This window comes from Contarinia nasturtii, unplaced genomic scaffold (assembly GCF_009176525.2).
Source record: "Contarinia nasturtii isolate CC-2019 unplaced genomic scaffold, AAFC_CNas_1.1 Cnas_scaffold_2546, whole genome shotgun sequence".
NCBI classification, from domain to species: Eukaryota; Metazoa; Arthropoda; class Insecta; order Diptera; family Cecidomyiidae; genus Contarinia; species Contarinia nasturtii.
In genome coordinates, this window is record NW_022199867.1 from 272261 (window position 1) to 298575 (window position 26315).

General features: G+C 32.9%; 1 protein-coding gene across 1 annotated transcript; it reads right to left on the reverse strand.

The window, feature by feature from the left end:
• Positions 1-440: 440 nt before the first annotated feature.
• LOC116348585 (probable phospholipid-transporting ATPase IA) lies at positions 441-26315 on the reverse strand. The gene is made up of 15 exons (XM_031779624.1): positions 26294-26315; positions 25983-26100; positions 25781-25916; positions 25570-25711; positions 25386-25495; positions 25102-25323; positions 24249-25010; positions 23421-23777; positions 22494-22893; positions 22377-22426; positions 22169-22287; positions 21957-22091; positions 17274-17372; positions 11354-11385; positions 441-532 (listed from the first exon to the last, which is right to left on the reverse strand). The coding sequence occupies exons 1-15, from the start codon at positions 26313-26315 to the stop codon at positions 528-530; spliced, it is 2709 nt and encodes a 902-aa protein (XP_031635484.1). The 3' UTR covers positions 441-527.

Genomic DNA, 26315 nt, shown 5'->3' on the forward strand with positions numbered 1-26315 from the left:
TAAATTTTGCACAAGCAGCTTCGATTGACGACTGAGTGCAGAATTTGTAATGCATACGCATACACAGAATCGGAGTCAGTGTGTTCCTTTGTACGTTTACACGAGCTGTATTAAAAAAACACAAGTAACAGAAATCGGCGAGTTTTTTAGTAGATGTCGTATTGGTGGAATCGATAAAGAAAAATCTACGATATAAGCGCTCATTGAAGAAACTCGAAATTAATTGATCAATTTGATCATACAAAAGGAAAGAATTTGAGTAAAACATTAGATCAAATGATCATGAACAATATTTCAGTTCCATGATGTAAACCGAACTCTAACAAGCTTAAAAATTGGTCAAAAACAAAATACGGCCATATTATCATTGGTCCATGATTCTATTTGAACATTGAGTTTTTTTGGAAATCAATAAGTCATTTGTTCGCTGTTATACTCACGGGATAGTTCAATTTCCATATTAACTCTCGTGTTTGATCGTCTGCTAAACACATTTCTAACATTCCGTAATAGTCGTGCAGTTTCAGTTAATCTGGAAAAAGGTATGTGGTTTTCGGTATGTTCGGTTTAATGTACGCATTCGATTAAAAAATTCATATTTCTATTTTTGTTATTATAAAAAACTTCTAACCACGAAGAACGTAATTTTTCCAAGGAAAACTTAAATGAAAGAGTTCAATTATGAGTAAAGGACGAAACTACTACCAACATTTGTGTGCAAATAATTGTTTGCCTAACGAATCTTATATAAACCAAAATTCTCATAAACACTTTTTTTGCCACCCCGGAACAAAATTCAAAAATCGAACCAAATTATCAATAAATAAAAATACACATACAAACTCTATATTTTCCGGAGGGCGATTATCTACATACAAAAGCAAAAAACATGCAATAATAGTGACATCCTATGGAATCAATATAAACTAAGTGGGGAATATCTGTTTGAAACCATAACGATAACGAACATAATGTTATGTAACATTACCAAATGATCCCCTTGCTATGTATCGCTATGTATGCTATCAGAACATTCCTCTCCATTCCGCATTTAGTTTATATTGTTTCCGTAAAACTCGAAAATTTTCCTCCGGTATATTCACACACGTAGAATTACCATTTTTAATACTTAAGTCAACATACACCAATATGTATAAACAGTTTATCCTATAAACCAGTTCAAAAACAAAAAATTCTCTAGCGAATCAGACAAATTTTCGTTTTTTTTTTTTGAAGTCACTTTTTGAGGCGAAAATCCCTAGCAAATCGAAAGAATTTTCTCCGCGAAAAACCCTAGCAAATCGGAAAAAAATCTCTCGGAACCAAAAACCTTAGCAAATTGAAAGAATTCTCCTCAATTTTCTACATTCTCATCTAAAAAAAAAAAAAAGGTCTTCACTTTTTTCGTGAAAAACCCTAGCAAATTCGAATAATTTTCACGAAAAAGTTTGTCTCATCCAAATCACAGGGATCACTACCGGGCCCCCCCCCCCCCTTCGCACATTACTACTATAAACTATAATAAAGATGGTGTTAAGACTAAAGCTGAAAATACAGAAACATACTTTAAATAGAAATTCTTGAAAAATGCATAAATAATTAATTAAATTTGTAGACACCGAGGAGGTTCTCGGCTATTTGCCCGACGAAATTAAACAAGAAGTGAAAAGAGTCGAAGTCTGAATGGAAGCATAATTGACAATGCCGTCAGCATTGGAACATTTGAAAGTACATCGAGGTACAGTTTTTTTTACAATTTTTTATCGCATATGAATTTCATTTTTTATGTGTGACATGCATATTTTTGTATATTTTCAGTCTTGAACCACCAAAGAAAAAGCAGCGTGCTCAAAAAATGTTTTTGTATAAAAACACATTCGAAAGTGAAAAAGAAGCCTTGGAAGTAACTTGTATGGTGCGTATTCATACAGATGGCACATACAAATTAATTTGGCAAGGATATCCAGTATTGCAGATTGGTGCCGACTATAAATTTATTTTTGCTGCCGTTAAGAAGGGTGTCAAATCAGTCTTCAGCATAGAATGCAGTCCAAAAATACTAATTCGCGACGGTGCATTAAGTATTCAAAATGGTTTCGAAGAGGTGTTCGGCAATTGAGCAAAAATAAAAAAAAATCTACAAAGCATCAATGCTCTTTGTTGATAAATGGAAAAAAGTAAGCCCCCATTTAATGCAGATTTTGAAACTGAATGGTTACAAAAAAATCGTTTCTGGTATGAAGGTGTCATGCTAGGGGGGAGACACCCACGAATCCATTCACCTTTTGTGTCGGATTTGTACGATTAGTATGATTACAAAATTTTACAAAGATTCACATTCGATTCAATTTTTGATTTAAATTGCTATAATTCCAATGATTTGCACAGATTCACAGATTCGTAAACATCCACAGATTCATTAAATATTCAAATTTTTGTGTTTTTTCTTTTGACGTACAAACGTATGTTGATTTTATAGAAAATAAATATGCTAGCAAATATAAATTAAAATAAAATTCAATTATTTTTGTTCATGCAATGATTTCATTTTTACCGACTTTTAACAATGGAATAAAATTTAACTCAACAATCAACACATTTTATATTATTGACAAAGTGACTTTGTCAAAGTCCCTATGATTCATGAGATTCTTCGGATCCTTAGGATTTGTGAGTTTTGTGTTTTTTATTATAATTCTAATGGAATCGTTGGAATCAATGAAATTATACATTGAGTATTTTTCATTTTGAATTGGTGTCTACCCCCTAGGTGTCATGCATCACACACCAAGTACTAATAATGCTTTGGAATCTGCAAATAATCTTATCTAAGAAGAGCATACATTGCGAGAACGTTTCGATTTGGGCCAATTTCGAACCGTTTTATTCAAGATGTTGAAAATATTATTACACATACAGTAGTATTTGAGTACGGTAACACGGTATTAGAGCAATTACCCCTCAAAAGGAGTAGCTAACTATATTTTTGGTATTAATTTCGTTCGCGTGAACGATGCATTCGAATTTCTTCATAGTGAAAGAAGAGAAATATGTGTACTCATATACGATTCGTTGTTATGTATGTCACCGCATACTACATTCAACGTTCACCTGTGTTTCGAAACTAACTCGGATAAAGTTAAGACCAAAAATAGAATTAATTCTTCGTGTTGGGGAGCAGTGTTAGGTAAAGATATTAGATAAGATGAGATACCAGATAAGATGACAGATAAGATAATATCTTATACGTAGGCTGCTCCATATATTTCTAGAAAAGCATATACAACGCAATCGTTTTTTATCAAAAATGGCTTTATTGTTTTTCAAAGTATTCGCCATGATGGTCGATACACTTTTGCATACGCTCGAACCACTTGCCGTAGCATTCATGCCACTCCGAAACCGATATCTCCAAAACGTGTGTTTTGAACGCATCAACTGCTTCTTCTGGCGTCGAAAATCGTTGACCACGCAGTTTTTCTTTACGCTCGGAAACAAAAAGAAATCGTTGGGTGCATAATCAGGACTGTACGGTGGATGACCCATTAATTCGATCTTTTGAGCGGTCAAATATTCAGTTGTGTGATGAGATGTGTGAGAGCTCGCATTATTATGATGAAGAATTATTCTGCGACGGTGGTTATTTTTTCTCAATTCACCAAACACTTCTGGCAAACAAATGGTGGTGTACCAGTCAGAATTGACTGTTCTACGATCCTCTAGTGGAACTGTTGCCACATGTCCACTAATTGCGGCGACCTAAAAAAACAGGCGACCATTTGCTTCGCAACACTTCGAGCGCGAACAACTTTCGTTGGATTATCTTCACTTTGGAAGACCCATACTGTCGACTGCTGTTCAGTTTCGGGCTCATACGCATATATCCACGATTCGTCGCCTGTGACGATGTTTTGGACGGAATATGATGCACCGCGGTTATATTTCTTGAGCATTTCTTTGCACCAATTCCCACGAGCTAATTTTTGGTCATCGGTCAATTTATGTGGAATCCAACGAGAGCAAATCTTTTTTACGGCCAAATGTTCATGCAAAATCGTGTGTATGCTTCTCATACTAATGCCCAAGGATGCCTCAATCTCACGGTATGTGACATGATGATCTTGCTTTATCATGTTTCTGACAGCATCGATAGTTTCTGGAACAACAACCGATTTTGGACGACCTTCACGGAATTCGTCGATGAGCGAATGACGACCACGATTGAATTCAGTAAACCAGTGACATACAGTGGCCTTGCATGGAGCTTCATCGCCAAAGACCAAATGAAGTTGATCAAAACACTGTTGTTGAGATACACCCAATCCAAAGTCGTAGTAAATTATCGCACGAAAATTTTCACGAGTAAAATTCATTTTTTTGTTGAGACGCAATTTAGATGTCACTGTAAACAATACAAATAGCGCGCGTATGACAGAACGTTCTGAGATCATTTATGCTACCAAATGTTAAACTTAACGAATATGACAATGGTTTGTATCGGACAACACTAAATATTGCCAATTCTAGAAATATATGGAGCAGCCCTCGTATCTTATCTTACCCTTGAAGAATATATCTCATCTTATCTAGATAACTAAGTTTACTTTCGATATCTTTGGTGGTACCTTTAGATCTTTTTAAGATATTTTGAGATTTTTGCGAAAAAAATTAATTTTTTTTGGAAAATATATCTTATTTGTTTATAAAATTATTTATATGAAAAGATAATGAAATTATCTAGATACTTTTGAATATCTAGATACTTAGAGTTATCTAGATACTTTTGAGTATCTAAAGTCCAACATTTTTGTGATTTTTTCTGCGTAAAAATATCTTTGAAAGTATCTAACCAGTAAAGTACCCAAAGTGTTACAAATTGTTAGTACAGATCGATGTAAAGTGCAGAGAAAATAGGTTTGTGAAAATAAAGGGTGCCCCTTTTGGGTCTAGGGGGCAGGAGAGCACCCCACCATATCAAAATTTGGTCGGATCAAAAAATAATGTACTACAAAGTTGTTCAGAATGACGAGAGAAATTTTTTAGGACCCCTGCCTTCAAGTCTCCCCCCCCAGGGGGGTCGGTGGCAATAACTCCTTCACCCATGATTTTTTTCAACCGAAACCTCGAAATTCGGAATCAGCATGCCAAAATACCCTAGAATGCCCATTTTCCCAGTCCCCTAACAATTCAGAGCCCCCCATTAGGGTAAAATGATAAAAAGTCGATTTTGCACTTTTTGGGTGAGGAATTTCGCACTCAAATGTATGGTCAACTATAACTAATTTTATCCGCACATTTCATTTAGGCTGTTGGGCACCCCCTCCAATCACCCCCAAGGGAGGTCCTCCTACAAAATTCACGAAAATTTCGAAAAATACCCCGAAATTGGGTCAATACCCCATCTAACCCAAAAATTAATTACATATTCGGATTCCTCGTAAAAAATTACCTATAGGCCCCATACATTGTCAATCTCTCTTGACCTACAATTTACTCCATCTAACTTGAACCTTTAATTCGGGTCGAAAAGTGGAAACACCCCATTTCATTGTGACTCCACAATGGGATATTCACCCCTTATGACTCAACTGGGCATTTAGGTTTCTTCTAATGAAAGTTACGCATATCAATGTAGTTTCCATTGGCATGTTGCTTTGGCCGCCCTGACTGACCCAGTTCGGAGGGCGGAGGTCAGAATAATATAAAAATGAGCACTTGCCCTCCGAACTGGGTCATTCAGGGCGGCCAAAACTATATGCCAATGGAAACTACATTGGTATGTGCAACTTTCATGGGAAGAATCACGTATGCCCATTTGAGTCATAAGGGGTGAATATCCCATTGTGAAGTCACAATGAAATCGGGTATTTTCACGTTTCTTTATGCTGGGGTAAATTTAATTTGTTCGTGTCGTTTGTTTTGAAAATATGACAAAATGGTAGAATTCGTACGGTAATTTGGTAAAGTAATATTAAACTTACAAATTACCCTTTACATTTACCAAATTTTTTTTCTCTGTGCAGGGGTCCTAAAAAATTTCTCTCGTCATTCTGAACAACTTTGTAGTACATTATTTTTTGATCCAACCAAATTTTGATATGGTGGGGTGCTCTCCTGCCCCCTAGACCCAAAAGGGGCACCCTTTATTTTCACAAACCTATTTTCTCTGCACTTTACATCGATCTGTACTAAGGAAAGTAAAAATTTTTTGTAAAACTTTGGGTACTTTACTGGTAAGATACACCCAAGATATTATCTTATCTTTGCGTTTTTTTAAGATGGTATCTTACCTAGATACATTTTTTGCAAATCTAAAAAAATCTCATCTTATCTAGATACCAAAAATTTTACAATTACCCAACACTGTTGGGGAGTAAACGCTCTAATAACACCGTATACGGTAATACCGTACTCAAATATTACTGGTGTGTAGGGTAGTAACCTTAGATCTATCACTTTATAAGTAAGTACGTGATGAAGTTTATAGGAAGAGACGAAGTGTGCAATATATAGACAATGTATTTTTTAGGCCACTGAACTGTCACTGAACATATGTTCAAAGTAGCGCTGCAACGGCATTTTATGTAAACTCTTGAAATAAACATCGAAAATGTAATGTTGTTGATTATGAATACGTATATATCAGTAGCGCTGCCAAAAAACGTTGCACAAACTTCTATAATGCATTGTCAACAAATCACATTATACGTTTTTACGTTACCACTGTTTATAAGTAACTACATGATTTATATCGGATCTCGGTTGGTCTATAAGCAAGTTTATAGGGTGAAGTTACGTATGGTAGATGAAAAAAAAGACGAAAAACCAATGGTGCTTCCAGTATACACATTTTAGTATAGCATCCGGTAAATTTCATACTGTGTTTAATGACACTTGCTAATCTTTATTACTGGATAGTCGACTCCTTTGATAAGGTAACATTTCTGATGCCCTAGAAACAATAAAATATAAAATACATAGTGTATATATTGCATGCCCTGTCCTTGCTTTTTCCACTTTGTATGCAAAGTACTCTTTTGTTTTTCCAGTTTTTCCACCGACACAATTAAATATGAAAAAAATTATAATGTTTCAATTTCGAAAATCATACTTGATGATTTTTTAGGATGTATATATTTGTACATACTTAAAACATGTCAGTAAAAGTAGCTTCAAAATTCCACCAAATTGGTTGAACTGTTTCTACACCTTGAAATTAGTTTAAACTATTTGTTTTACAAGCTTTACGAACAAGTGAATATATAATGATTGTGAGACTTCTATGACCCTTGGTGGAACATTTTCGGCATAATTTTGCGGCTATTTGGAAAAACCTCTCTTATGGTCTCCAAATTCAAAATATAAAAGAATTTTCATCTTTCTATTTGATATAAGTCAGCGACTTGAAAATAAAACGAGCCCATTTCACTGGGAAATCATAAAAAATCACCACAACTTGTGAATCTTATTTTTTGACCAAAATACATAAAATCAGCAAGTTTGAGGAAATTTCAATCAAAAAGAAAGGAGTCCATTTTATTTTCATGTTGCTATATCAAATAGAAAGATGAAAATTATTTTATATCTTGAACCTGGAGACCATAAGACCTGTTTTTTCAAGTGACAAAAATTTGAAAAATAGTTTCAACCTATTCTACCCACATTATAAAAATGAAAAGGTTGAAGACATTTTTTTACAAAAAATGAGAGTTGAAGACATTTTTTTACAACAATTCATTGTTGTAGAATTCTCGGAAACGAATGATATCTAGTTTGGGTACGCCCTCAATCTATGAGAGTGGTCAAGAGAGTAAAATTTACCAAATAAACTGATTACATTTTTAGATTTGTTATGAAATATCCCTTGTGGAAATATTTCGACTTCATATTGAATTTATTCGACACGACTATAAATTGACTAATTTGGGACAAAAATGGCTGATATTTCAGCCAGTTAAAGTTAACTATAAGTGACTATATGCATCTTCATGTAACTTGAGTTGAGAAATGTCGAATGTGATCATAGTTAACTACGGTTAACTATAAGTATATGAAATTGACTTTTGTCAACTATGTTGACTATAATCACTTTTAGTTAACTCTGAAACATAACCGACTATATTCGATTTCAATCATCTATTGGTAATTTTAACCGAATAAAAGTGATTAAAATTGGCTTAATTTATAGTCAGTCAGTCATTTTTTTTCACAAGGGTACCTAACTTTTTACATAATGCAATTGTCACAAAACTACATATGTATATAGAAATAATTAGAGTAAAGGTCTCACATTCATTCTAGGGCATTTCATTTAAATCGGATCCACACACAAAAATATATTCAAAGAAAAATAGATGACATGCCATCTAAAATTCGGAACTAGTTGGCAATCCGTCTAAAATTGCATTTATCCATCTAATTTTCATACAAAATATCGTTTTTGTGTATTCTCTTTTGTGTGGATCTTCTTCGTTTATGTTTTGAAATTTGGAAAAATGACCATGACTTTTTTCACACCGACCAAAATTAAAAAAATTACATACATAGTTTTCTGGTAATTTGTGATGTTTTGGTATATGTTGGAAAATTCATAACGAACCAATTTTTTTGTTCAAAATTAATTTTTTTTCGAAAATTTTCGATTTTTGGAGCATTCCTCGAACAGGGTACACGGGGTGTTTTTCAACAAAAATATGCTCCCCTTGAGCATACAGCGAAGAAATTTTGAAAAAAATTCAGTGGAGATGGTTCAATCCATTTATGACCATACTATTTAAAAATGGAGAAAAATCGATGAAAATCGTAATTTTGTTTAAAAAAAAGTGTGAAAAACGATTTTTTTATCATAGATCGAAAGAGCACATTTTTTAAAAACATAATTTTTCTAAATTGGTCAAAGTTCGAAAGAGCGTGTATTTGGCCGACCACCTTTTTAAAATTTGACTGATATCACATAATTCGGACCCAAGAAATCTAATGGGGGCAATCTTTTTGAGAAATTCTTTTGATTTTTAGAGATAATCGGCCTGGAATACACCTTGAAATGATATTTTGAGGGCTTTATTCAATTGAAGAAAATGAATTAAAACATTGGATCAATTAGTTTTGAATAGATTTGGTGACCATACACACTACAAATACACCGAAGAAATTTCTCCTTTTGTTTCAAAATTTTACAAAAACAATTGAAAATGCAAAAAAAAATTTTTTCGAGAGCAAACAGAAAACTCTAATTCAATGTAAAAACAAATGATAAAGTATGGCAGAAAGCAAAAAAACATTGGCGTGCATTGCAAGAAATCGATTTATATAAATAATTTTGATTTCCAATGTGATCAATATCAATATATGAATACAATAAAAGAATATGTTAAATTGCATACAAACAGAAAAATTAAATTTAATGTTAAAACAAATGATATAACTAAAAAAAACTTCTTTGGAAGTTCTCACTGTGACGCAATACTGCACATAAAATCTGAAAATGATCTGATATAAATTTTCAGTGACGCTTGCAATCAAATACACAAACAATTTTTATATTGCGTTGCCTCTTGGGCATTATCACAATGAAATTTTCATTTTTAATTTTCTAAGAATAAGAGAGGCAACGCAATATAAAAATTGTTTGTGTATTTGATTGCAAGCGTCACTGAAAATTTATATCAGATCATTTTCAGATTTGATGTGCAGTATTGCGTCACAGTGAGAACTTCCAAAGAAGTGTTTTTTACTTATATAGTACACACAAATTTGATACATAAAACAACAACTTGGACTTAGTCAAACAAACAGATAGATTGTATCCCTTTAATGTGTATTTTTTCGAGGGTAGAATCAATTAAAAATTATTATTTTACAACTTTTAATGTGTTATTTAAGTTTATTCGCATGATTTTTATGTGGTTTTACCATTTAATGTAAGATATAGCATATATCACATCAAAATACGCGTCAATAAATGACGGCAGAAATAAATGAAATTTTTATTTAAAAAAAAAATGTTTAATTTTTTAAACATTATTGAACAAAAAACAAAAACATAAAGTTATTTTTATTTATTATTTGCCGGAGTTTCCCAGTTTGCCCCCAATTGATTGATAACCGGTCACTATCGATTTTTATAATAACCGCGTCACGTTTTTGGTAGTTCAGTTGGTTGAAGAGTACATTAATTTGTAACTACTGTGTGTCCGGTACCCCAATTCTCAAGAGAGTAGAGTTATTTTTAGCAGACGGAAGGTCTGATTTTGTAAATTTACTCTGAAAATTTCGGGTAATTTTACAAATGGTGCAAATACCACTGCAAGGGTATGGCATGCTATGTAAAATGTTGGCGAACAAAAACCTTACAAATTTGTCGGAATAAACATTATAAGTCTATGAATAAAATTACACAAATATGAGATAGACAATACGGAATTTGTAATTCAGATTCTATCCGATAGATGGCGTTACGGTTTGGCGCGTCGCCATGTCTTACGTGCCATTCCCTTGTACCACTGTCAAATCTTGTATGAAATCTGTAATATTTTGATGGATTGACTTGCATTCACCACTTATGGAAACGTCACATGTGGTGCTGTAAACAGATTGTGTCCAAACATTATAAATTGGGTACAGGTATTTACAAAAGATATCAATATTTAAGATCAATATCTGTCAAACAATTTAATGAAATTACCCCAAATTTCCAGAGTAAAATAGTTTATTAAAGTGTATTTTAAAATTAAACTTTTAAGTTTGAAACATATAGCCGGACACACTATATATAAAAATGGTTGAGAATAATAATGACTCACGCCGATATCGACTCTTTTACCTATGCGTCTGGTAGCTAAACCGAAAGATATAGATGTAAAACGTCTAGATGAAGTTTGAGGTTACAACTAAAACTCCAACTATACCAGACGCATAGATAAAACGATGTGAGTCATTATTATTCTTAGCAATTCCCATATTATGTTTGAATTTTATAATTTGTATATATTTTTTTTACATTATTTTCATTATTTTTCGTTTTTTTTTTTCAAATATAATTGATTGATTGGATAAGAAATAAAATATTACGTTTTATCGCCTCGGTGCCAAGCGTTCATTAATATTTTTTCAAAGAATAATGCAATAGATTAATTATCCCTTGAAAATAAGTAACATTTGATGCACTAGATACGGAACTGTCACTCAAATAAATGTTTAATTTTTCTTAAGATTGGGGGTACTATTCTCAGGTCCCATTTCTTGAATTCTAAATGTGAACTCGCTTTTGGCATCGACCGAAGTATACTTATTTAATTTGATATTCTCTGTTTTATTCAAGTTTATATTTAGAAATTAAAACACATTTACTTACACCTGACTAAATTTCCCAGTGCATGCATTGTTCTGAAGGAAAATATATAAATACACATCATTTGTAGATAAGAAAATCAACCTTAAATGAAAATCGCGATAAAATATATTTTGGAAAAATGTGCAATATGATACTCAAAAGCAAACACAAATTTAGTTCGCGAAGTATCTATCATTTTTGCAATCACTGTGTTGAAAGGTTTGGTTTTAAAAAAATGAAAATAACAAACTAAAATACATCAATGAATACATATTACCCGTATTTTTGTGTCTATTACTAATCTTTTTCAAATTATTTGCAAATAATATTTTTAAATGTATTTTTGTTTTTAAATAACAATAATAATCTTCTTTTCTCCTTAACAGTTTCAATCTGCGGAATATTTTTAAGAATGACGAGAAGAGAATATTTTGGATATTTGATCGAAATTTGGTAGGATTTGTTTTTTTAAGAAAAGGAGCTATTTCGAGGACCACTCCAGGTTGCGGGCAAAATGGCTTATCTTTAAAAAAGTAGTTATACCCCAAAATTTCTGAGTGTAGTACAATTTGCTAAGAATTCGAACTGAATCCAAGTTGTGAATGAAATGAAATAGTTCAGTTTACGAAAAATCTCATCATTCTCACTATTGTTAATGTTTTTTTCATCTTTAAGTTGAATTTAAAAAATATAAAAATGGGATCATCAGAAAAACCTACACCCATAAAATTTTCTAAAGACGATATATCTTCCGTTACTAAAACTAATTAAAATCATACTACAAATTATACCATTGTTTAAACGTTAAATGAAAGCAAATTAAACAAAATGTTATGTAATGAAGCATACAAAATGTTAGCATCATTATTATTCAATTGTTTTAAGTATTTCTGTTCATTACTAAGTGAAGGTTGATTTTATAATTTGAGCTATTTATTTTAAGAAAGTTATGCATTCATTTAACAGTCTGGTTTTCTACCTACAAGATTGTTTTTTGTTTTGAATTTTTTGAAAATAAAGAAATGAATTTACATTTTACACATTATTTGTAAGTAATTTAGTCAATTCTATAAAAATTGCAATTAATTAATAAATATAAAACAATTAAAACATATTAAAAAAATATAATTATGGCAATGGAATTGTGATTGAAAGTTTAGTTTAAAATGTCCCTTTCAATATTTTTTGAAAAATATATGTGCCTATGTCTGGGATATATACTGTGTTGTTGTAGATGTATGCTTATTGGAATAGTTTAACGGGGTTTTATTGATTTTCTTAAATATATCAAAAATTATAATGATATTATAATAAAAAATATGAATATAATGGTATTGGACAAAACAAATTCCATAGAGAAACGAAATCCGATAACCCTACTTGCAATGTATCAGAGTTTGGTTTAAATTGAAAGATACATTTTTTTGAAAAATAATAAAAACTCGAAAATGAAATAAGTTGAACTCCCACTCTGTGGAACTTACAAGAGCATTGATTCATTTATAACTTTTTCATTAATTTAATTATTCAACAAAATGGAAGAATTGAGTGTCATCGCATTTGTTTTGTTGTGACTTTTGTATTAATGAATAATTGGAAGCTATTTATTGTGTGCAATAACTTAAGGAAAAAGATTTGCAAATCTTAACCAAGGCTTAAAAAGATTTGTGGACAAAAACATTGATTTTTATGTTAATCTGTAATCGAATGCTCTAGAGAATTTCATTTCATTTGCGTTACCGATCAAAAAGAAACATAGATCTATAGATAAACATAGATCCAGTATATCTAAACATAGATCCAGTATACTGGTAAAACAAAAACTCGTATATATGAAACTCAATACGTAAGAATCGTTTTAAGAATAGATATATATGCGACTAAAATTTAATGGTCGTTTTATTCTGAAGCTTTCCATTCTGGAATTGATTTAAATGATAATATTAAAGAAAAGTGCCGAAAAGTCCACAATAACAGTTGCCTCCATGTTATTTAAATTGTGTCCAGAGCTGTCAACGAACGTCCGTTCGTTCGTAGAATGTTCGCATACTTATAGACCTTTCCGATTTGGCAAGAAATATGTTTTTAGAATATTTCGAATTTTTTCAATTATATTTGGTGGTGTATTTTATTCATTTATCGGTCACAGAAAATAAAAAAAATTACTACGAACGTTCGTTCGTTGATAGCACTGATGGTGGCGCTAGTTTATATGACAGGGGACTTTACTATGTAACATTGTGCACTCTTTTTAAGATATATTTTGATCCATCACCAACCAACAGTTCCATCGAAATTTCAATGTAATTTCTATAAAAAGCCAAAAGCAAAATGCTTCATGGATCAAACTAAACATTTTTCAACAAACAGAAAAAAAGAAAACACAATGATTAAAATTACTAAAATAAATTCTTCATTAAAATACGAATGAACATGTTAAATGTTCAGGAACGTCTGTTCGCGATCACTCAAACCTTCATTTTTTATTTCAACAATTCATTTGTTCATGATATAATTTACTCGCTGCATAAGGGACCCCCCTTATAAATATATAAATTTCGAATAATTAGAGAATACTTTTTCTAGATGTAAGTTCAGTAAGAACTGCGATGGATAAAGAATAAATTATTTTATGAATAAAAACCATTATTTTATGGTCGTTCAAATTATCTCTCGAACAAAGCGCTTATGGAAAAATAAAAATAAATGTTTGAATATACGTCTACAGACTTTTCCGAAAATATAATATGTTAAATCGCTTAACACTTGAGCTAATCAACCAAATTCTATAAATTGCACACAGGAAACAAACTCGATAAATTATTTCTGAATCCTCACCAAAATATGAATTTGTAAGGTTTTCTTTTAATATAGAAATTTTTTGGCAGGAAACTTCTGAACACAAAATCAAGTAACCTTGACGTTTGTACACGCCCGATGAGGATTCCTGTTAAAATATTGCCATATTAGAGGGAAATCTCATAAAGTCATATTTTTGCAGATTTTTTTGTCATTTGTGTATATTGTTTCTTTTAAATTACATTTTCCTTTCTAGTAGTTTTACTTTTTTTACATCGTGAAGTAAAATATTGAAGCAATTTGTGTGTTCTTATTCTTTTAATTTTTGATTTTGTAATTTAATTTGGATTTTTCTAGGTCGTTTTGGCTGTGGTCCAATCAATTTCTCAAATGTCCGTTATCACGTTTGTTCGGTTCGTTTCTGTTCATAAGTGATTGTGAATATCGTTACTGTTACTAAAATTGTTATTGTGCGTTTGATTCCATGCATCAATAATATTAGGTAGTGGGGCAATGGTATTTATTCGTCGCCAAGATAGTGCTACAGGCTGTCCTCTATACATATATGAATTAATTTGTTTGGTTTTTTACACAAATTAAACAAAATAGCGCACAATTATCAAAAAAGAAAAAAAAGAAGAAGACAAACGATTGAGCAAAATACATTAGGATTGAAAAAATGACAACTAATTTAAATAATGAGACGACACAATGAATGTGAGAACGATTTAATTGTGATGACAAGCCCAAACTTCATTATTCATGTTAAATCAAATGTTGAAAAATAAATTGTTCATAAATAGTGTAGCTAGGCTATTTTTTCATAATATTTTATAAATAGAGAATTCTTCAAATTGACAACCATAACAAAACTCCTATTTTTTATCAACTCATTTATCTAAAACATAATATATAGAGTGGCGCATATAATAGGCTCACTCTTAGGGGATGGAAATTTTGAAAAACCCTTTGGGGGGTGCGTATTTTTCAAATAACAATAATTGGTTTGAGTTTAACTCAACTGAGTGAATCATTGGTTCGGTTCCATAAAATATGAGTGCAAGTTGTGTGTGTGAATAGAATTTCCGTTGTAAACATTCATACATACAAGGAGGAGCGAGATAGCATTGGACAATGATTTGAGTGACAAAGATGACAAACTTTTACGTTATGATCACACCACATGATATAGACCATTTAGTGGTGTTCGAGAATTGAGAAAAAAATGTTTTTTTCTTTCACTTTTTGTGCTCTTTACCGAGTCTCAGAGAGTTTCATATAAACTCGCCTTGCAATAGCCAAATAGCGCCTAGTGATTCAATCACGATTGGTATTCGCTTATTATTCAACGCTTATTATTCAGTAGGCATCACATAGCAAGTTTATATGAAACTCTCGGAGACTCGGTATAGAGCACTCAAACAAGCCTCCCATATAGATGATGAAAAATCGAGAAAAATGAAAAAAATAATTTTTTTTCTTCGATTTACAAATACTACTCAATTTTCTGTATCATCTGGTGAATTCAGAATAAAAAAACTCGCATTCCTTATCATCTAAATCACGATTGGCATTCGGTCACTATTCAATAGGTACATGGGAAGTTTATATGAAACTCTCGGAGACTCGGTATAGAGCACTCCAAAAGTAAAAAAGTCCAGATCGTGATTAAGATGATATGGAATGCGATTTTTTTTATTCTGATTGAACCAGGTGATACAGAAAATTGAGAAGTATTTGTAAATCGAAGAAAAAAAATTTAATTATTTTTTTCATTTTTTGCGATTTTTCACCATCTATGTACATGGCAGGCTTGTATGAAAAACACCGAAGACCGCTGAAATGACACTATCGTACGTCCGTACATATTTTGTATTTGCCATTTCAGCGGTCTTCCGTGTTTTTCATACAAGCCTCCCATATAGATGGTAGAAAATCGCGAAAATTAAGGAAGGACTTGGAGGGCAGGGGTCCAAAAAATTTCTCTCGTTATTCTGAACAACTGAATGGGTCAGAATAAAAATCCGACTTGTACGCAAGTCTATAAAAGTGGAACACAGCGTTTTTTACATAGAATTGTTGTTGTATTCAGAGGTGCGCACTGGGTTATACCCCCCAGGGTTTTACCCCCCACCTAGCTTGGTCACGTCCGGATTTCCGGGTCTAACTTTACCCCCCTCAAAATTTTATCACGTCCGGATTTCCCTCCACCAATGATTCAAGTACATTTTCTAAATACACATTTTTGTGTATATTCATTACAAAATTGCTTTGTTTTTTTCATTTTCATTTTTTGAGATAATCGAAAGTACGTCATATTATTGAAACTCATTCATTATCATTTTCGTTCTCAGTCAAATCGAAAGTCAATCTTAATACAAGCGGTTTCAGGTTTTCGGAAGAAAATCCGGATTGACCCCCCCCCCAAGAATTGTTTATTTTCTTGACCCCCTCCCTTCCGAAAATCCGAAATTTGACAGCTATCCCCCCAAAAAAAAATGCGTGCGCACCTCTGGTTGTATTACAACAAATAAACTATGTAAAAAAACTCTATATTCCACTTTTATTGACTGTGCGTACAAGTCGGATTTTTATTTTGACCCATTCAACTTTGTAGTAAATTATTTTTTGATCCGATGAAGTTCTGAAAAATTTGGGGCACCCCCACCCCCCGAGGAAAAATTCAAAATTCTGCTCCGATAGAAATTTCCACCCCCTAAGAGTGAGCCTTTTATAAGCGCTACCCTATATATAACAATTCATTAATTAAAATGTTTAGTTATTGTTCTTGGTATAGCAACGATTTGATCTATCTCTTAAGAAACAAATATGAATTAAATATAATTAGGTTTATTTTTTTTTGCATTTATGTGTGCAAGATTTCATATAGATTTTTGTACAAACGTAAGCTTTTTTCTATGTACTTTATATATACTTTGAAACATTTAATACGAAAAATAATATTAATAATAAACAAGAGCAAATAAACTAAGATTTTCTACACTCAAGAGAGAAAACAAATAGAATAAATTTGACGATTGTTCTTTAGCAATGAAACATATGAGGTTATCATTAATAATTTGTAGAACAACACATTTCAAAGAGAAAAATAAATTTATTTGAATAACGATAAAATACTCACGATGATCTAGATTCCTTAAGGACAAGACTTGGATCGTGTTTACGGATTTCGGACTCTCTCACTGCTTCGGTTAATGTTTTGAAGACTGTATTGTGTGTGCTGAAAGAAATTATATAGAAACTCAATAAATTCTATACTGGGTAAATTTTTTGATTCAAATTTAACTATACTACTTTACTACACTCTTATATCGGTGGTATTAATATTTAGTATTTTGGGATTTTCAGCTACGATTAATCCAAAAGGAATAAAAAGTAATCCAATGGGATCATTTTACATTTTTTAACTTGAGTTCAATAAACACTTTTTTGTTGTTTGTAAAAAAATATCTCAAAATGAATCTTCCTTTGGAACACTGTTTCATATTGTATTGACATTTACATGAAACTTCAAATGCTTCACACACGGAAATAATGTATAGATTATTGGTAGAAATGATTTTTTTCTTAAATCTATACAAAAGTTTAGATATCTCAACAAAAATTTATTTTTTATTAAAAAAATATTTTCTCAATTTAAATAAATATTGCGATACATATTTATCAACGAGCGCCAAAATACATCATTTAATACAGCCTTTTCTCTTCACACGAAAGAACAACAACAATTACATGGCTACACTCGAACGGCGACTATAGAGAATGCAACCACTACTTATGCAAACAACGTTGTCGTTTGTGTCTTACATGCTTCCACTGACTCGTCAGTTGAAGTGATGCGTGTATAGTAGTTGACTTCTATATAGTTGCCGTTCCAATGTAGCAAGACACGTTGTTTGCATAAGTAGTGGTCGCATCCTCTATAGTCGCCGTTCGATGTAATTGTTGTTGTTCTTTCGTGTGAAGAGAAAAGGCTGTATTAAATGATGTATTTTGGCGCTCGTATATAAATATGTATCGCAATATTTATTTAAATTGAGAAAATATTTTTTTAATAAAAAATGAATTTTTGTTGAGATATCTAAACTTTTGTATAGATTTAAGAAAAAAAATCATTTCTACCAATAATCTATACATTATTCCCGTGTGTGTTGTCATTATCATTCGATTGCAAACATAACCTTTCATGGTCTTATGTTTATTGTGTAAATCACGTGCACCGTTGTCGAAAAAACTAAATTTTGTTTCTGTTGGAATTTCGATTAGTTTTTTTATTAGAATATAATTCTCAATAGAATCCTTTTTTCCATCGCTTCTGTGCAATTTATTAGATTTCTGATAAAATGTTTTATAGCTAGTGAAAACAAAGTAAAGAATTGATTAGCGAATGGTTTTCAATAGAATTTTGGGTCGGTTCGCATCAATATCAACATTCCATGTCACAACCGCTTTTGTGTGCTCAGTGATTTTTTTTCAAAATGGTAACATGGCAAACATTTTGTAAAATTTTCAAAATCCATCAGAATCTTGAACAACCGAAACACTATCGTAAAATGCGTGTTGACGAAAGATTAATTCTTGCTTTGTTGACGAATGATTTTCAATAAGATTCTTTTGCATCGAATATCAACATAAATTCCGTATCACACCTTTGGGAGTGTAATTTAGCGAACATTTTGTCAGCATTTGAAATCGGACTGCAGAATTATGAAATTGTATTTATGCAAGAGTGAAATGAACGCATTGATATTTGTTTATTGTGAACCCGTTCGATCACATGAATCGGTGATTGTATATTTTGATACATTTTTAGAGGCCTGTTTTTAAAATACCAGGAACCTATAAATTCATCAACAATAATACATTGCTAAATCAACCGATTTTTGAGTATAATTAATAAATTTATTTGATGGTATGCATAGTCTATCATAGTCATTGTAGTTTTTGATAAATATAACAGTGGCCTGAATATTTTTAAACCGGCACTTTTATATTTATCAAAATATATTTTGATTATTCATCAATATTTCGAGGTATAAATATCGGTGGAGATTCCAATACGTTAACAGTTGCTAAAAATGAGCGGTCGCAAACGGAATCACGAATCGGCGTTTAAGCCACGAAAGAAGATAAAAATTAAAGAACACCAAACAATTAAAAAAAGTGCTCGAAAAGGTTTAAAAGTGAATCTGCCCATTAACACTGGAAAATTTGCTCAGTTGATTGACGTATACGTATTAGAAATGACACGGTGCTACATATTGCGTGCACTGAATTTGCATTATTTCACCAGTGATCATTTCAAGCGCAGTATAGACGAGCAAATCGAAGCATTCTATACTCAATTCGTCGAAAAAAATTTATTTCGAGATTGGTTTTACGGCGTTCAGTTCATTGAGCATGCATTTAACGACGCCAGAGAAAGCGGGTACAGGTTTTGTTACGGCATTTGGTACTATTGCCAAAAATACGGTGTTCGAGCTCCAGTAATTAAAGGATTCGGGAATGTAGTTGAATACGCAGTACAAATGTTTTATACAAATTACAAAAATAATATTTGTATGCACGCTCACTCACGCATCCGAAAGTTTTTCACACATCAAAGCGCGAGCAAAGCACAAATTGATGACACCATGGATTTCTTATTCAAGCGAAACTCCAACTGTGTGCCAGACCTGAATTTGATGTGGGAACTGGAAAATACATTAAAGCCAATCCGATTCGACGATGGGAAAGGGTACTTTTTTGCTATGGAAAGCAATTGGTTCAAATACATACCAATATTCCTGAATTTGCAACAGTGAGTTTTCGTTCATTTATTATTGTGAATCAAACGATTGTCTTTTTTATGCGATTTTTTTCCATTTTGAAAATTCTACAAATATCACACGAGTAATTTTATCAATTTATTTTTTGGAAAATATACAAAAATAGGTGCATTCGCAATCATGAACGTGAACGAAAAGCCGCATTGAAGCGAGGTGAACGAACCGAGCTTCGTGAATACAGAAATTTCACCGTGGTACCAACGTCATCGTTCGAAAGATATTACATTCGAATTGATCGTAGAGTGTTTTATCGCATGTTGAGACAGATAGAATGTCCACATCGATTATTTCGAAATAAAAATGGCGGCCCAAAACAGGAGGAAGACATCAAAAGTAAAGAATGGGATGTATTATGGCGTCTGTATTTCGACATCGATAGAATCGAAAGAGAACCGAGAAACAAAAATGATGGCCATGCAACAATAAAATTCGACAACTCCATTCAAACAGATGGTGTCGGTATGTCATTTTTGATGGAACGAACAAAATTCATCATTGAAAAAGACGATGAAGAGCGTATGAAAGAGACACAAGAGATGCTTCTGAAAAGCCAACAAGTGTATGGTCTCGATCCTGGACTACGGTGGTGTGCGCATTAACAATTTCAACGATCGAAATAATCGCACTGAAACAATCATTCGATTGACATCGGGCCAATACCAAGATATGATGAATTCATCGCGACGGAACAAATGGCGCAAAAAGTTGACAATTGAAATCGATGAAAAGATGCGTCTACATCGTGAGTCATTTGATGAGCAGCCTGGTCCACGAGCCGAAGACCATAAATCATATGCTGATCATATTTTGCATCATTTTGAAGAAAAGTTCACAGCATACACACAGTATGAATACGCTTTGCAAGCATTTCTCCAGTACATTGACACGAATAGAGCACTTGATGCATATGCAACCAAGCTCATCGATGGTAAGCAAACGTTCATATTTGTCGGTGATCTTTTCATTGCGGCAGATTCACCAGCCCGAGGATATATTCGATCGAAGGTGCGAGATTTGTTCGAGAAGTTGAAACGTCGCCGTAAATGTACAGTGGTCGAGGTGGACGAATTTCGGACGACCAAATTATGTTCGTTGTGCTTCCGTGAACTTGAAAAACCGACAAAAAGAGGCAAAGTAAAGGAGAAATATCGCTATCTCACATGCCATGGATGCGAACCATTGTGTGGAGAAAATGTGCTTGGAAAAGCCCAAGGTCCGATTGAATCACGAAAAAGCAATCGCAAATTGACGCAGCAACGAAAACATCGTCCCCGTACTGATGGTCCACGTATGGCATCAAAATTTCGTAAATATGAAGAGAAAACTCGAATTGGGCGTACTATCACCTGGAATCGTGATGCAAATGCAGGTCGTAACATTCTCTACAAAGGTTTGTGTTTGTTAAATTGATATGCTCTCAGTTTAATATGAACAAGTCAATGAACAATAGACAATGAATTCGTTTTTTTTTATTCCTTACAAACAAACAGGATGGTGTGCTGTATGAATATAGAGCTACATCCAGCATTTCAACGGCATGTTGAAGAAGAAGAAGAAAATGCAGGAGGAGGAGATCCACCGCCAGCACCACCAGCACGAGCTCGACAATCAAGACGAGCAGCATCCAATCAAGTATGTAATCATTTCAATAATTCTGCTTTGAATTTATCTAATCAATTGAAGCTACACATACTTTTAATTTACGTTCATATTTAGAAATTGATATAATCATTGTCATTTTCAGAATCAACAAACAACACAACGAACATTGCGTTCTCATCTGGATCAAGCGCGGAGCTCTCGGCCGTAAGCCCTGGGTTTTATGCGGGATTTCAACGTGGTCCTACAGTTCGCTACAATTAGTAAGTATTTAAATTTAATCCTACAGTGCTAAAATTTAATCCTTTTGGATTATTTTGATGAAAAATCCCAAATGATTAATATTTAATCCCTTCTATTTTACAGTGTATACATACGCTTTGATTGTGATGTCGAAGAGTATTGCAGCCATCGGTATAATGAATAATCCTAGCCAAAATACGGGAGAAGTAAACAATAATTTATCCATTCCCGTAAATACAGCTGCGAGCGGTACTGCTGGCCAGAAATTACTAAATATTGATGAAAGCACATATTTTCAATATTTACTATCTATTCGTTATTTATTTAAAAAAATTCAATAATTTACCTATAAATTATCATAAACAAAAACCACAACAGAATTGACCCCCAAATAGATAAATGAGTAAGCCAAGTCCAATGATTAGTGATCAACCCTGCTTTCAAGCATACAGTCACAACGACATACTAAAAAGAAATAAGTATTTGAATAGCTATCTCAATCAAGTGGTTCGGAAAACAAAAGCTTTATAAACTAAGGATGTCATAAAAGTTACCGTATAAACTATATTGCCTAGTACAAGATAATCACCACTTTTTCCATTACCTAGAGTTTTTTTTTAAATTTAATTAAAATAATGAAAAATAATTCATTCATTAAAATAATTCATTACCCCAAATTATTTCGTTGCCATATGCAAGCATTGGTGCCCAATACAATATTATTGAATGAATCAATGCGTTGCAAATCCATATCCAGAAGACACGTACATTGAATAACTGTGCACTTTGTGATGGCTTATACAGAGCTGGATATTTAAGCATTGTCTCTGCTGAACAGACTTTATCAAAAATACCGATGGCGAATGGAGGCAAAGCCGTGAAGAATACATTATATAAGCCAATTGTCCATCGTTCATATATGATTTGACCCGACCATCCTGAATATATGGCAAACCACAGTTCAATGACATATAAACATACATTTTTATAGAAACTGTACAAAATCAATTTGCACATTCGACTATAATTCCATGCTCCGTGAACCAGAAGCAACCGCAATAAAAATCGAAACTGAAAACAATCAAGAAAAAAATAAGTAAATAAAATTCCCGAAAATTTCAAAAGCATCAAATATGTCATGTGTATTATTGTATTTTTTGATCAACCAAAGTTTCCATTTACTATTATGCTATAGTTGTTTCTGATCAATAAAGTAATCAGTGTGTCCATAATATATAGAAATATCACTAAATAGTGTCGATATCTATACTATATCGGTCCACTATATATGAAAGATATTGCCGCACGGCACCGTATCGCACGATCGAAGCCAGTGTAGACGGAAAAAATCACAAATTGCCATGCGGCAGTAGAAAGAACTGTGTGTATGCGTCAACATGTTTGCCGTCCGCACTCACTTCTATCGTGAGCTACGGTGTCTTGCGGAATATCTTACATATATAGTGGACCAATATAGTATAGATATCGACACTATTTAGTGCTATTTCTATATGTTATGGACACACTGAAAGTAATACACATGGCATCAAGAGATAATTTATGTCATTATTCCTTAATTTGAAGAATTGAAAACAAACTTGTGCTATTGAATAATCAGATGCGCAAGCCGCCTGTAATCCTTCACAGCCTGAAATTCCCACACCGACGTGGGCCTTTTGTATCATAGCAACATCGTTGGCACCATCGCCAATGGCCAAAGTTACACAGTTGGTATTTGTTGTCACTAAATCAACAACTTCAGCTTTTTGAATTGGTGATACTCGACAACAAATCACTACTTTACACGAAATGCATAGATCCAAAAATTCTCGTCGAAGATCACAGCTTAATGCATATTTTAGTGTTGTTCCATCAATAATTAGGGCGACATTGTTCTGAGTACGTAAATGTTCTCCAAAATCGGCACTGTGGCGACCTATACACTCTCTTGTGTTCTATGAATGTAAATTAAAAGAATCGATTTCTTTACAATTTATACCATACCGAAGTTATTAACAGAACTGTCACATAACAGTGCCACTACTGAAAACACAGACTTTACCACGGCTGTAATATATTGTTGCATAAAGGTCCATTTTCCAAGGCGGCGATTACAATCGTGTACGATTTCAAATCGTTGGCCAAAATCGTTAACGATTGAGATCAATGGTTTTTTTGACGCCAAAATCGTGAACTATTTATTATTTGTGGTTTTTTTGACGCCCGATTTGAAAAAAAATCGTGGACGATTGCAATCGTCGCCTTGGAAAATGCACCTTAAGTCTGAGCTTATGATGGCGCTGTTATTGGACAGCTGTTTTAAAATATATCTGAAACTATACAACACAATTTATGCAAATTTATGGTTGATTCAGATTAAAATTCATTTCAATCTCAATAACTATCAACCGAATTATGAAACTCACGTCTAAACTCTCTTCATTCAAAATGATTAAATCCATTCCTTGTGAAATTAGTTTACACGAATATCCAATATTTATGGCCGTTTCTTGCTTATCTCCAGTCAACACCCACATATTGATGTCAGCCTTCAGCAGGGCGGCGATTGTTTCAGGTACTCCGTCTTGTAGCTTATCTTCAATTGCGGTGGCACCGAGTAATATTAAATTATGTTCAATTAAATTTGCGGCATCTTCAACCTTTTGTTCACGAAATTGCATGGCGGTTGATGCTTTGTGGTAAGTTTCCTTCCATTCTGTATAAATATCTTCAGGTATTACGGCAACGGCACAGCAAAGTGTACGCAAACCTTCGGTCGCAAAATCTTCCAAGTGTCGAAGTGTTATATCACGAAAAGCTTGACCATTTGGTGCCAATCGTTCATAAATCACAGTATCAGCACCCTTACAATACAACTTAATTTCTCCTTTAGCATTTCGAACTATAACCGACATTCTCTTTCGAGCTGAAGTAAACTCCAAAACATTTAAAATTTCATATCGCTCCCGTTTACCAAGTGCATCTATTTCAACCGTATTCGGCGTTCGCATTTCAAATACATAGCCGAAATTCATGGCGCCATTAACGAGAGCACGTTCATCTGGACTAGCTGCATGGTAGACCATCTTACCGTTTTCTTCCTTTTCTGGAATTACTGTGTGACAGACTGCCAATAGAGTTAAAAACTCTTCAATTATTGGCAAAGTTTGATGTTTATTTCGAATATTCTAAATATTAAATTCAATAAAAGCGAGAAGTATATTGTTATTTATTTTAAATAATTCTGCTATAATAGTGCAGTAAATAATGCAAACTCACCTGGACTAGTACTGATGCCTCAGGTGTTTCTTCAACGGTGTAAATCGAACGAGCAATCGAACACTTTTTAAATTCCATTACATTTCTAGTAAGCGTTCCTGTTTTATCAGAAAATATATACTTGACCATGCCAAGTTCTTCATTAAGATTTGAAGTTCGGGCCATCGCTGGTGTATCGGTTTCTTCATGATACATTTCCACATCGAAATTTATGAAAATAGCCTACAACATTAAACATCAATTAGAGATGTCTGCAAACAAAACTTCAACAGTCAACCTCTTACTTGCATGAATCGAACCAGTTCTAATGTAACTTGAAGTGATATTGGAATTAAATTATTGTAAAGAATTATAAAAGTTAGGAGATTATATCCGAAACTTCTGCTTATAACATCTGTATAAAAATGAATTTGAAAAATATAATTATTTAAGTGGACATTTTTGTGTTAAAAATGTGTGTCTTCTTACCATCAATTCTGAGATAGAAATTACTTTGTTTATTACGCTTCGTCCAGAATTCACTGAATATAGCACTTATTAAGCAAAGCGCTACTAGCATTATAAATAACATCAAAATCTGCGTATTTGTCAGTCTGTCAACAGTAGAACGCTGATGAAAAATGATTAAATTTTAGATAAAAGTCCATTTTATTTTTAGAAAAATGCATCGCATTCAAACCTTTAAGGGCGCTGAGGTAGAATTTCTCATAAGTTTTGAATCGTGTCCTGTGTATATGACGACGCCAAACACCCAAGCCGTATTTCGAAGAATTGCACCACGTTGCAGAAATTGATCTGGCCCCAACGCAACGGCACTGAAAAAAAAACGTTGACGATTAAAAAAAGTAATGTGTAATAATAATACAATATATAATACTAACAGTTGGCCTCTCACTTTTAGCACGCCATTGAATTCATACAAGTGTCTATTTGGCGGTTCGCATTCTACAGTTGCATTAAAATTCAATAGGTCCCTCGTTTCAAGTAATCCGGCTGTGGCTGTTTATTGTGTTAATTCAAAATTTATTTTTAATTTATTCTTAATATCAATTTATTGGAAATTTTGTATTAATTCAAATGTATTTAATTTTTAATATTGATTTATCGAAAATTGAATGTAACAAAAAATGCTATATAATGGCATGGGAGGTCACAAATTAAAAAATAATCCCAATAGAACTGTCGCACAAACGACAAAACGGCAACGGTGTCAT